Source organism: Propithecus coquereli, unplaced genomic scaffold (assembly GCF_000956105.1).
Source record: "Propithecus coquereli isolate 6110/MARCELLA unplaced genomic scaffold, Pcoq_1.0 Scaffold243, whole genome shotgun sequence".
Lineage (NCBI taxonomy): Eukaryota > Metazoa > Chordata > Mammalia > Primates > Indriidae > Propithecus > Propithecus coquereli.
In genome coordinates, this window is record NW_012147986.1 from 821,253 (window position 1) to 835,490 (window position 14,238).

Here is a 14,238-nt window from a genome sequence, read left to right on the forward strand (position 1 = left end):
AGTAAATTTTTTTCATAATTTTATAGTACAGTTAATTTTTTTATATTCTGATCTAATCCTGGGATGTTCTTTCATCCTAAAGGATTTTAAGTTTTTTTCATTATTTTAAAATGAGAAACTTAAACTTGCTACTGTGAAATAACTTTTTTAATATTCAGTTTTATGCTTAAAATGACTACATGTAAATGTCATCCAGACTTTTAAAATGACCTTTTTGAATTCTTCCTAGGTGCTATTCAAGAGAACCTTTTTTCAGATGTGGGTGATAAAAAAATTGAACTATTTCTGTATCTATTCAAAAATGTGTACCACTTGAAATTATATTAAAGAATTTTAATAGTGTTTCCTTTTATTCATTGGTCCATACATTTGTGATCCTGAAATTTTGGGGGCTGATCAGCCTCAAATGGACAAAATTATCTGAAATGTGTGAAAACAAGGATATAGGGATTCCTGCCAGGAGCTATGTATGTTATTTGTCCTCACCCAGCTATCTCAGCTTCCTGTATTCATCTTAGGCTGTTCTTTTCTATGCTCCTGTATCCTACACTGTATCCTACACCTGTATCCTACACCTGTATCCTACACTTCTCCCACAGCTCCTTGGGTCCATAGTCCATGATGGGCAGCAGGATGGTCTGTCTCTAGTTATTGAAATGGTCATGTGGTGGAATACCTCCTTGGCAGGGTGCTGCCGAACACTGCCCATAATGCTCACCAATTGCTGATATCACGTGCTGGTTGGGACTCATCTTCTATTCCTCTTACTTCCCTCCCATTCCTTCAAATTGCTTTGAGTTGCAAATTCTTTCAACTTGCTCTGGGTGCCCCTGAAGGAATGTCTGAACTGGAGGCTACTAGTTCAGGGTTTTTGGCTGTTTCAGGCTTCACCCAGTTACTCTGAGGGCTGGGAGGATTAATGTCTAGTAGCACACCTGGCAAGCTCTTCTCTAGGGTCATCGATTTGACCTAGGTTAAGAAACCATGAAATGTAGAGTTTTCTGACTCTATAAAAGAATTTAGAAAATGGGAAAGGTTAGGTATCAACTACTGTCAATACTATTTTGACATAACAATGAAAAGAAACTGTACTCTAGGATACCCATTATTTTTTTTTGATTTACAGCATGTGTACCCATATACACACACATATGTAAACATACACGTGTATTTATGGATGTATACACACACCCCCATTTATGTTCTTTGAATCAAAAGAAGTAGCATCCTAGATATTTGGTTTAGTTTCTTTTTATTGTTATGCATTGAAATAGTTATTGCATACTATTGAATAGTTATTATCTTTCTTACCAGAAGTATTGGTTTGGTACCTATGGATATGTTTTAGAACCATGGTTTGCAAGAAATCAATTTAGTGGGCCTTGATAAATAGTCTTAACTAAGAATTAAATAGAATAGAATGGAATAGAGAATAAAAATATATTACATATGGTAAGGGTAAACATTGTTTCTTGAAAATTGTTTTTGTGTGTATATGTGGTTCCCTAAACTTGTGTACTGAATTGCAATGGAAAATGTATTTTTTACAATGAATTTGAGGTAAAAAAAAAAAAAGCGAGAAATGGAGTCTTTATAAGTAAAAAGGCTATTCTAGTAGAGACAATGATTTTGAATTTAGGAATATTTGTGGAGCGTTGAATTCTAGATCTCCAGTTTAGGATTTAAAAAAAATCTAACTTATTGAATAACTGCTATGAGGGGGATAAGCACTATCACTCAAGGCAGCCCATACCATTTTTATTTACATTGCTTGAAACTTTTTTCTTACATTGAGCTGAATCCTGTTTTCTAGTAACATCTATTTGTTGGTTTGAATAATAAGTAATTTTTAGGGAGCTCCCTTTCTTCTGATAGCTCTTCAGATATTTGAAGGACAGCCGTTGTTCAGATATGGTATATTATGTATAGGGTCCAGGTATAGTGTATAGTGTCTCCAAATGATTATTTTTCCTCTCTCTGGGCTAAAAATTCCTTCATCTATTTTTCATGTGGTATGGGTTTGACTCCCTCTTCAAACCTACTCACATCTAATTGTGCTTCAGCTTGTCAATGTCCTTCTTAAAACATGACATCTAAATGTAATTCTGATAGTGTAATCTTATAATCTTACATCTCACTTATTCTAGACCAGGGCTCAGCATACTGTTATCCTGTAGGCCAAATCCAGCTTGCCTCCTGTTCTTGTAAATAAAGTTTTATTGGAACACAGCCATGCTCATTCATTTATGTTTTATTTATGGCTGCATTCCTATTACAATGGTAGTGTTAAGTAGTTAACAACGGAGACTGTATGACTCGCAAAGTCTAAAATATTTACTATCTGGCCCCTTATAGAAACAGATTGCCCACCCCTGTTTTAGACAATGCTTCTTAATTAATATTGTCTTAGATCTGCATTTTGGTCAGCTATATCATACTTTTAATTCATATTGAGCTCAGTCCAATAAATCCACAAAATATTTGGCATGTGGAGCTATTAATAAATAATAAAGAGGGAATTTGAGGGTTTCTTGCTGCTTTTTCTGGTATTTGGTTTTTTGGAGGAGGTTGGATTTCATTTTGTCTTTGAAAGGAGGTGTATATGGTAATCTGCTCTGAAGATGATAGTCCAGGTGTAGTGTATAGTTTAGAGCAGTGACTTCCAAAGTGTGTTTTTTGAAATACTAGTTCCTTGAGAAGATCTTCAATAAAAGAGTGTTAAATAAGTTTGGAAAATGTTCTGTATGATATCCCTTTCTTGGACATTTACAGTGCATGTCATATCATGTCTGTGCATGCACACATAATGGGAAATGTTGGGTTAGGGGAGTGCATTAAAAGTTTAATGCAGAGTGGCAGTTATTGGTGGAAGGCTAGAAAGCCTCTATGAAAAAACATTCTTGAAGTTAATATTGTTCATGTTTTGATAATGTCTGAGATGATAAGGAAATTACTATTCTATATATTTACTTTTTTTCTTTTTTCATCAATTGGGATGTCAAAAGTGGATGCCAAAAAAAGATGGATGCCAGTTTCTTTAAAATGAACTACATCATTTAGAGCTTAGTCACATATTTTTAACTATCTCTATCTGAGAGATAGAGAGATTATGATATAAAAACGGGAATATGGAAGGGTTAGGAGCTGTTAAGAATTATGATTAAAAAAGAATTAAGTTTAAACATTTTTTAAAATTAAGATAATAAACAAATAGGGAAACTTTGACTTGAGTTAAAAAGTTTGATTTATACCTGACTTTTCTAACACTTTTGGTGAAATGAGGACTATATATAATAAAATTAGTTTTTTCTAGACTTTGTAGAGATGGTAAGACTCTTTGTAGGTTTTTCTATTTTATTTTTCTCTCTTTTCTTTCCAAAGGTAAAGTGTAATCTTTAGTCATTTTAATATCTTAGTTTGGGATATTCTAAACTCAACATATCTATTAGTAAATTTTTCTTTTCATTATTCAGAATGTCATATAAACGTCCAGTAGAAAAGCTGATATAATTTAAACATGAGAGAATGCCACTGGACCAACATGTGGTGGAATACTGAAAGTAAACTATCTATCCCCAGTCTTTCCATATAAAAGTTTGATCTTCTTAAACTATTGTCTAAATGTTTGTTTTTTTATGAGTTTAAATTGTCTTCTCTCCACAGAATCAAGTGACGGATACTAATAGAAAACTACAACATGAGGGAAAAGAAGTAAGGCCAGTTTACCTTTTGAAAAACATCTTTTCTGTTTCATGCCATTCTCTTTTGATGACTGTGTTATTCATTCAGTGGTTTGTAAGAACGCTAAGTAGTATGTGGGAAGTATGTGGACATTATTGTTGCTTCTTCTAATGTTCACCTGAATTAAATGAATATAGCCTCTAGAAAGCCTAATGAGAGAAGATACAGCCTTCCTTAGCTGTGTTTTTAAACCGTTGAGTAGTCATTTTATGGCAAGTGCTGAACCCTCTGCCTGGAATGTTCTTTCCCAAATATTTGCCTACTTCAAATCTTTGCTCAAATGTTACTTTGTTAATGAGGCCCTTCTTAACCACATTATTTGAAGTTTCAGACTCACCCTGAATTCTTTTTACCCTTTCCCACTTTTTTTTTCTCCCTTGCTCATATCATGCTCTGATTTTATATTTTGTTACTTATATATATATATATATTTTGTCTGTTTCCCTTCATTGGAAATTAAGCTCCATGGGGTGAGGAATTTTTGTTTGTTTTATTTATTGATATATCCCTTCCACCTACCTAAATAGTGACTGGCTCAAAGTTGGTGCTCAATAAATATTTGTTAAAAAAAAAAAGAATCATTGATTCTATTAATTAATATACGCACTATTTAAACTTTCATAGTTTACAATATTATTTTATGTCCATTTACTCACTGCCATCCTCTTGGTAGACAAAGTGAGGACAGATATTATCACTATTTTATTGAGGAGGAAACTAAAACAAATGATTTGCTAAAGTTTATACAGTAATTGGCAAGGCTAGGATTAAAACCCAGATTTTCTGACTCATAGCCCATTACTGTTCTCTGTATCATGCACCTTCTTTACCACCTAATACTTAATTTAATGCTTAATTTTAATAACCTTTAAGATTAGCTTTTGATTGTCAGTGGCTTAATCAGGGCCATTTTCTTTTGCTATTTTTTGCATGATATCTAAACAGATAACATTTTTAGGTATGGATATGGGATGAATGCTACAAGTAGATATTTAGATTATTGCTTACTGTAAAAGTTTGTCTCACATGTTCTATATTCTGTGGGGTGCAGTTTCTTCTAGTTGTAGGATGACTTCAGATAAAAGTTTTTAAAATAGGAACTATGGGAATAAAAGTAAGTTACTCTTCACTAAACTGTAATTCTTAGAAAAGTCACATGTTCTAGGTGTGTGGTTTATTTGTTGGAGTACAGATTTAGTTGAAGATCATTTTCAAGACTCATTTGAAGCAGTATGGGAAGAACTATTTTCCTCTAGGAGTCTAATGCTGATGAAAGAAATATAGGATCTTCTCAGAAGATTGCTAAAACTGTAAATCATGAAGAGTCTAAACAGGGTTTGGAGAAAATATGCAAAAATTTTTTTCCCTGTATAGCCCTTGTATTTTAGCATTTCATTTTATTGAGACTTTTGTATAGTATGGTATAGTATAATACAGTATAGTATAGTATAGTACAGTATAGTATAGTATTGTATTGTATCTTGGGAAGAAAGTGGGAAACTGTTTGGGAATGTTTTACTGTTTGGGAAAGGCAGTTCTTTAGTTCACTTGGCAGGTCTTACTATGAAACTGTCTGGAATTTTCTGATGAATTGAACACAGTGTGGAAAAATGTGACTGAAAGCTTTTTATTTACAGCTATTGGCATAATTCAGTCTTTTTCCCTCTTGCCAAGCTGGTAATAGCAATGGAAGAGCTGAAGCAGTGTCGACTACAACAGAGAAATATTTCTGCCACTGTCGATAAATTAATGCTGTGTCTTCCAGGTGAGGAACTAGTAATGGAGTAGAATTCTTGCTGTAATTTTTTTTTTTATCTTTGATTATCATTCTCTTTCTCTAAATAATGTTTGTGTGCTCTTTTCTCTCTTTTAAGTCCTGGAGATGTACAGCAAACTGAGGGACCAGATGAAAACTAAGAGGTGAGATTTTTTATTGAAGAGTTTTTATTATCTGAAGTTTTCTGTTATTTAGAATACTTTTAAGGCCCATATTTAGCTTAACTTTTCAAAAAATAATTAAAGTCCATAACATCTTCTCTAGCCTTTTGTATATCTATTGATTCATTCTAGATAGTGGTATACTGATGTGTTTTGTCTTGATTTTGTTTAATAAATAAGACTTACTGTTTGATTTTTAGAATACCCAGTCTTTTAGGGAAAAGCATATAACTCTTTTAGTGATAGTTGGTTTGAGAAACATGTTTTTATTTATTTAGTATTGTAGAAAAAAATAGCAATGGTTCTGGTGCAGGAGTGTATTAGCCAGGGTTCTCCAGAAAAACAGAACCAGTAGTGTGTGTGTGTGTGTGTGTGTGTGTGTGTGTGTGTGTGTGTGTGTATCTATCTATGTCTGTCTGTATATCTATTTATTTAGGGAGAGAAGTATTTATTTTAAGGAATTGGCTCACACAATTGTAGAAGCTACCAAGTCCAAAATCTGCAAACTAGGTCCATATGATAGAATCCCAGGGAAGAGTTAATGTTATAGCTTGAGTCCAAAGGCAGTTTGCTGGCAGAATTCCCTCTTTCTTAGGCAAAGTTAGCCTTTTCTTATTTTGTTTGTCTCCTCTCCTCTCCTCTCCTCTCCTCTCCTCTCCTCTCCTCTCCTCCCTCCTCCCTCTCCTCTGTTCTTCTCTTTTTTTTGAGTCAGGGTCTTGCTCTCTTGCTCGGGCTAGAGTATAGTGGAGTCATCATAGCTCACTGTAGCAGCTTCCAACTCCTGGGCTCAAGTGATCCTCCTGCCCCAGCCTTCTGAGTAGCTGGGACTACAGACACATGTCACCACATCCCACTAATTTTTTCAATTTTTTTTGTAGAGGTGGAGTCTCGCTATGTTGTCCAGGTTGGTCTTGAGCTCCTGGCCTCAAGCGATCCTCCTGCCTCAGCCTCCCAAAGTACTAGGATTACAGGTGTTAGCCACCACACCTAGCCAAATTTGCTTTTTCTCTATTAAGGTCTTCGATTGTGATTGGATGAGGCCCACACACATTATAGAAGGTAACCTTCTTTACCTTCAGTCAGTCTACTGATTTAAATATTAATCTTATTTAAAAAAATACTTTCAAAGAAACACCTAGAATAATGTCTGGCCAAATATCTGGGTACTGTGGCCTAGCCAAGTTGACACATAAAATTAATTATTACAAAGGGCAAGGGCAAGGTTAAATTCAGAAGATTCCTCTTCTGTGTATTGTTGTCTCCTAGTTTTATTCCAGAGGAAGCTCTACGGTGACTCTTTTGTTCTTCTTCCTAAACTAGAGTAAGCATCCCCACCCTCTCAGCCTTGGAGTATCCTGCAGTATGATGAGGATATGTGAAGCTGTAGGAGAAACAGGGCATAATTTCTTGGAATGTTAATTTTACCTAGATTTTGAAGGAAAAGTGTACAATTAAAGTGTACTTAATATTGAAATAAGAATAGAAATATTATGGATAAAGATTCTAAATTCTCAAGGATTTTGAAGCTAAAGCATTAGGCATGAACATTTTTCAAGTTTCTTGGGATTGTTTTCTAGACTCCCTTCTCTCCAGGAGGACATGCTCTCATAAGAAAACATGGGCAGGACACTATCAGAAGTTGTGGTCAATGAGATATGAAAGTAGTATTATTTCCCTAATAACCTTATAGTAAAGCTCTAAAATTACAGAGGATAAAAAAAAACCTATATACCAACTTCTCTGAATTAACAGCTGTCAACAATTTTCCAGTTTTGATTCGTATTTATATATGTGAGTACATATGGCATATATATAAAAGTATATATGGACAGAGATATGCAGTATATATTTTTTAAAACTACAGATAAAATTTTTCCCCTTTCTTGGTCATATTCCTTTTCCTACTCCCCTGAGGAAATCAATATTAGAAATTTGGTGATGGGTGGGTATGGGGGCTCACCTCGTATAGTCCTAGCACTTTGGGGAGGCCAAGGTGGGAAGATTGCTTGCGGCCAGGAGTTCGAGACCAGCCTGAGCAAGAGCGAGACCTCATCTCTACAAAAAATAGAAAAATTAGCGGGGTGTGGTGGTGCTCATCTGTAGTCCCAGCTATGTGGGAGGCTGAGGCAGGAGGATCCCTTGAGCCCAGGAATTTGAGGTTACAGTCAGCTGTGATGCTACTGCACTCCATCCTAGGGGACAGAACAAGAACCTGTCTCAAAAAAAAAAAAAAAAAAAAAGAAAAAAGAAAAGAAATTTGATGAATGTCCTTCTAGTCTTAATATCTGTAAATCTCATTTTTAAATTTTGTGTTTAAAAAACATTTATTTAGATGATTCTCAGTCCTTGTTTTAAGATGCATCTGCTCACTCAACAAAGATGAATTGAGTACCTACTATGGGCTAGGCATTGCTCTTGATGCTAGAGAAATAGCTGTGAACAAAAATGTCTTTCCTTATGGGGCTTACATACTAGAAGACAGCTTATTTTCTTTGTTTATAGATCCAGTTTGCTCATTTCAATCTCTATGGTAGTCCATTATATGAGTAATCCACATTTCCCCTTCCAATTCCAGTTGTCTTAAGTGCCGTTCACCAATATTTCTAGCTCACCCTTCTTTTGGCACAAGACAGGGTTATATTTCCTGGACTCCCTGTGTGTGGGTTGAGCCATGTGACTGTTTCTGGCTGATGAAATGTGAGCAGAAGTGGTATTTGTCACTTTGGGGACTAGCATTTAATTTCCCGTGCAGCTCCCCGCAGAGTTCTCTTATTTTCTCTTGGTCATGACAAATGGCAACTTTTAAGGTGGTGATTGAGTCTCTGAGTGGCTTCTATAGGCAGAGCTTCCCTGCCATCCTATTATGAATGTATAGCATGAGTAAATTTTAAATCTTTGTTTTAAGCCACTGAGATTTGGAGTGTTGTTACTATAGGGTAACAACATATGGGTATCCTGACCCATACTATAAGGGACATTTGATAAGTTTCCAATTGTTTGTTATGGCACACAATTGTGCAATATATATCCTTGTACTCACATTCAAAGTTTCTTGAGAGCGATGTTCTTCAGATGTTGCTATGTATATGAATCATATGGGGACTTGTTAAATGTGGATGCTGATTGAGTGGGTCTGGGGTAATTCCTGAGATTCTGCATTTTGTACTAAGCTCCCAAGTGATGCTAATTCTGCCAATCTAGTTAAATGTAGATGCTGATTGAGTAGGTTTGGGGTAATTCCTGAGATTCTGCATTTTCTACTAAGCTCCCAGGTGATGCCAATTTTGCCAATCTAGTGAAATGTAGATGCTGACTGAGTAGGTCTGGGGTAGTTCCTGAGATTCTGCATTTTCTACTAAGCTCCCAGGTGATGCTAATTCTGCTAATATAGTGAAATGTAGATACTGATTAGTGGATCTGGGGTAATTCCTGAGATTCTGCATTTTCTCCTAAACTCCCAGATGATGCTAATTCTGCTAATCTGGTTAAATGTAGATTTTCATTGAGTAGGTCTGGGGTAATTCTTGAGCTTCTGCATTTTCTACTAAGCTCCCAGGTGGTGCCAATTCTGCTAATCTACATTTCATACCCAGTAGGAGGTCAGTTGGATCAAAGAAAGGGTATATATGTCTTTGATTTTACTATTGTTCTCCAAAATGATTTACCCTTTTACACTATCACTGACATTTTTGGGGAGGTCTTGTTACTCTTCCTCTTGGTAACATCTATATTGTTGAACTTTTTGGTTTTTGCCAGTCTGATGATTGTGAAATGAAGATCATTATTATGATTTTTTCCATCTTTTTTATTAGATTGCTAATGAGATTAGTTTTTGGGCATTTGGGTTTACTCTCTACTTTTCTGTTAATATTGCCTGTTGTTTTCTTTTTCATTCATAGGAATTCATTATATACTTTAGATGCCTTTTCCTGTTATATGCTGCAAATACTGTCTTCTAAGATGTGGCTTATCTGTTAACTTTGCGCAGTTAGTATTTTTTGTTGTATGGTAGTTTTAAGTTTTGACATAGATTTATTTTGTGGGTTTAAAAAATTTTATTTTTAAACATTCTTAAGTTCAGTATATGTAACTGTGTCTTTTCCCTGAAACAGTTGAAAGTAAGTTGCTAAAATGATGCACCATCATCCCCAAATTTCCTACAAATAAAGACATTCTCCTATGCAACTACAGTGCAATAGAGAACGGAAATTAACATTGATATATTACTAGCATCTAATCCTCATACCAAATTCCAGTTTTGCCAATTGTTTCAATTATGTCCTTTATAGCAAAAGAATCCATTTCAAATCATGTGTTGCATTTAGCTGTTATGTCTCTTTAGTCTTCTTTAGTCTGGAACTGTTCTCAGTCTTTCCTTGACTTTTATGAACTTGTCACTTTTAAAGATTACAGGCCAGTTGTTTTGTAAAATGAGCTTGCTTTTTAAAAAAGCTTTTGTCTGACAATCTCTGTCTTTAAATTAGTCTGTTGAGATCTTTTACATTTAATGCAATTATCAATATATGGGTTTAAATCTACTGTCTTCTAATTTATTTTTCATTTGTTTTATCTGTTCTTTATTCCTTCTCTCTATTCCTGCCTTCTTTTTAATCAGTTGACTATATTTTAGGATTGCATTTTATATTCACTAATGCCTTATTATCTATACCTCTTTGTTTTACAAAGTTGTCCCTTGGTATCCTCAGGGTATTTGTTACAGTTCCGACCTCCGTGGAGACCAAAATCTGTAGATGCTCAAGTCCCTCATAGAAAATACTGTGGTTTGCGTATAACCTATGCATGTCATCTCTTATATACTTTAAATTATCTCTAGATTCTTGTAATATGTAATACAATATAAATGCTATGCAAATACAGCTATACTGCATTTTTTAATTTGTATTATTTTTAATTGTTCTATCGTTATTTTTTATTGTATTTTTCTGAATATTTTGATCCACATGTTGGTTGAATACATGGATGAGGAACCTGTGGATACTGAGGGCTGACTATATTTTCTTAGTGGTTGATTTAAGCTTTATAATGTATATATTTAACTTATAGTGGATCTTTAAATAATATTATCCCAAATTGCACACAGTGCAAGATTTTATAATGACACACTTTCATTTTATCCTCCTTTGTGTTATTGTACTATATGGTATATAATGGTCACAATACATATTCATTTTTGTTATAAACCATCTTTTACTTTTTAAAGAAATTAAAAAATAAGAAAAAAAGTATTTTCTATTTACCTACATGTTTACCACTTCTGGCACTTTTTATTTCATCTGATGTTGTTTTTCCCTTTTGCTTGAAGAACATCCTTCAATATTTCTTGTTAGATCAGTCGCTGGTTTTGAATTCTCTCAGAAATACAATATTTCTGTCTTTTTAAACATCTCACTTAGTAAACAAAGAAATACAATATTTTTCAAAAAGTCTTTATTTCACGTTCATTTTAAAAATTGAGTTATAATTCACGTTTCATAAAATCATTTTTATGTGTACAATTCAGTGATTTATAGTACATTCACAGGATTATGCCATCATCACTACTGCCTAATTCTAGAACATTTTTATTACCCCAAAAAGAAATTTTGTGCCCATTCCTCTTTCCCTTCAGCTCTGGCAACCACTAATCTACTTTCTGTCTCCATAGATTTGCCTATTCTGAACATCTCATATAAACAGAATCATATAATATGTGGCCTTTTGTTTCTGACTTTTTCCACTTAGCATAGCGTTTTCAAGTTTCATCCATCTTGTTGCATGTATCATTACTTTTTTCCTTTTTATGACTGAATACTCTTTCATTGTATGGATATACCACATTTTATCTTTTCATCAGTTGATGAAAATTTGACTTTCACTTTTTAGCCCTTATGAATATTACTGCTACAAATAATCATTTACAAGGTTTTGTGTGGGCATATGCTTTCAGTTTTCTTGGGAATATACTTAGGAGTGGAATTTCTGGGTCATAGGGTAGCTGTGTGTTTCATCCTTTTGAGGAACTGCTAGACTGTTTTCCAAAGCAGCTGCACCTTTTTGTCTTCCCAGCAGCAGCATATGAACATTCCAATTTCTGCACATCCTAGTCAATACTTACTATTGTCTGTCTTTTCGATTATAGCCATCTTGGTGGATGTTCACCTTCATTTTCGAAAAATATTTTTCATTGATATAGAACTGTAGATTTGTAGTTTCATTACTTCATAAGATATCGTTTCATTGCCTTCTGGCTTGTGTAGTTTCTGAGGAGAGGTATATAAACAGTCTTACCCTCGTTTCTCTGAACATAATGTCTTTTTGCCAGGTGTTTAAAAGCTTTTGTCTTTATCATTTGTATTTAGCAATTTGAGTTAGTGTAAATATGCGTGCTTGTGTGCACACGTGTGTGAATTTATCTGCTTGTGGTTTGTTTGGCTTCTTGGATTTGTGGGTTTACAGCTTTCATAAAATCTGGAAAAGTTCAGACATTATTTTTCCAAATATTCTTTCTGTCTTTTTCCCATTGTGAGGCTTCAGTTACATCTATGTTGGACTGCTTAATATAATCCCACAGATGACTTGAGGATCTATTCTTTTATTCACCCCAGTCTTTCTTTTCTCTGTGCTTTATTTGTGGAAGATTGTATTGCTGTGTTTAAATGTGCTGATCTCGCTCTCTGTCATTTACATTGTGTGATGTTCTAATTCCTTCCAGTGAAATTTTCATTTCAGATAATATATTTTTCATGTTGAGAAGTTACGTTTAGTTTTTTTACATTTTATTTTTCTTGTTATTTTTGTGTATTTCTTTAAATACATGTATATAGTTCTAATAGCTGTTTTCATGTGCTTCTTTGCTAATTCTGCCACTGTTGGCAGTTTGGGATCTCTTTCTGCAGATTGATTTTGTTTTTCCTGGTCAGGTCAATTTTTTGCTTCTTATCATGTCTAGTAATTTTGATTAGATAGCAAATATTATATGTTGATGAGTGTCTGGATTTTGGGGGGCTTTTTTCTTAGAGAGTGTTGGGCTTTCTTTTGGCAAACAGTTCAGTTGATTGCAGATCAGTTTGATATTTTCAAACCCCATATTTAAGCTCTTCTAGGCCCGCCTTCATTCCAGGCGCAGTTCAGCTTTACTAAATAAGACTTGATCCCTCTGTAATCTATTCTGAATAATTCAGGAGTCCCTGAGTACTCTTCAGTTTGGCTCTTCAGAGTTCCAGTGTTTCTCTTCTTTGTGTGAGCTCCTTGAACTGTTCATCTTACATAACCCTAGTTGGTCTCCCCTTCCCTTCTCTCACTTCCATCTTCCCTCCACTCCCTCCCTTCCTTTTTTGCCTATCCATGTGGAATTTCACTTTTCCCATGCCGGTCTTAGTACTCAGCAGACTCAAGTTGACCCTTGTGCGGATTTCTGCAGTTCTTTTTCTGTATCGCTTTCTTGTTTGGGGGAACTTTGCCACAAAACTTCAAGCTGCCTCAACTTTCCTGAACTGCTGTCTTTGACTCATAAAGTCAGGAAGGCTGCTGAGCTGTTTGGGCTTTCTCTGGCTGTGTCCATGATCTAGAAATCACCTTTAGGTAGATAAGCCAAGTAATTATTAAACTCACCTTATTTGTTTCCCTTTTTTCAGAGATCGTAGTTCTGTGTTGCCTAATGTCCAATGTCTGAAAACAGTTGTTTTATGTATTTTACCCAGTATTCTACTTGTTTATAAATGGGAGGTCATGTCTGTTCCTTGTTAGGTTTTCATGGCTGGAAGTATAGTTATTTGTTTTAATGCTGTAAATACTTATTATACTGCTGGGTTTTATGCTCCCTAAGGAAAGATAACTGAGTATCTTTCTATCTCTAGCACATAGAAGGGATTGAATATTTGTTAATGATGATCTTTGATTAGGAAAGGCACTAATATTTTCCTATGGTGAAAGCTTTTATTTCATATTTTATACTTTTAATTGACCTGGAATTCATTCTGTAATGCAGATGGCATTTAGCTTTGTTTTTCCCTGTGCTGGATGGTCATTATGTCAGCAATGCTATCCAATTTTATCTAGCCGAACCAAACTTTTCCCACTGAGTTGAAATACTATCTTTGTCAAATTTTAATTTCTCACATGTGTGTGCATTTATTTCTGGACATTTACTATGTTTCAGTAATATCTCTGTCTGTGCCTGTGCCAATTCTATTCTGTTTGGTTTTCAGTAGCTTTACAGAAACATTTGATATCTGGTAAGGCAAGTCCCTCACACTGTTCTTTTCCCATCACTTTTCTTGGCTTTTATCACACCCTTTTTCTTCTATGTGAGCCTTGAAATCATTTTACACAGCTTCTTCCTACAAACAAAGAAAACAAAAACCCAGTGGACACTAGTGGAAAATGAATTCAACTCAAAAATAATTTTAGAGCATAAACACTTAACAATACCATATTCTGCTGCCATCCAGGAATGCAGCCTTTGTTAGTAAACTGTGCTTTCTGTCTGGAAGACTCTAAGATTTTTTTTTTTTCCACTGTCCTTGAAGTTTAGAAAGTCACTAAGAAATGTCAAAATGT

General features: G+C 34.7%; 1 protein-coding gene across 1 annotated transcript in view; it reads left to right on the forward strand.

The window, feature by feature from the left end:
* The window catches only part of EXOC6B (exocyst complex component 6B), a 595,194-nt gene that overhangs the window by 87,491 nt on the left and 493,465 nt on the right, over positions 1-14,238 (forward strand). The window contains exons 3-5 of the mRNA XM_012646509.1: positions 3,664-3,711; positions 5,416-5,506; positions 5,616-5,661. Coding sequence (XP_012501963.1) covers positions 3,664-3,711; positions 5,416-5,506; positions 5,616-5,661 — 185 coding nt within the window. The remainder of the gene's footprint in view (positions 1-3,663; positions 3,712-5,415; positions 5,507-5,615; positions 5,662-14,238) is intronic.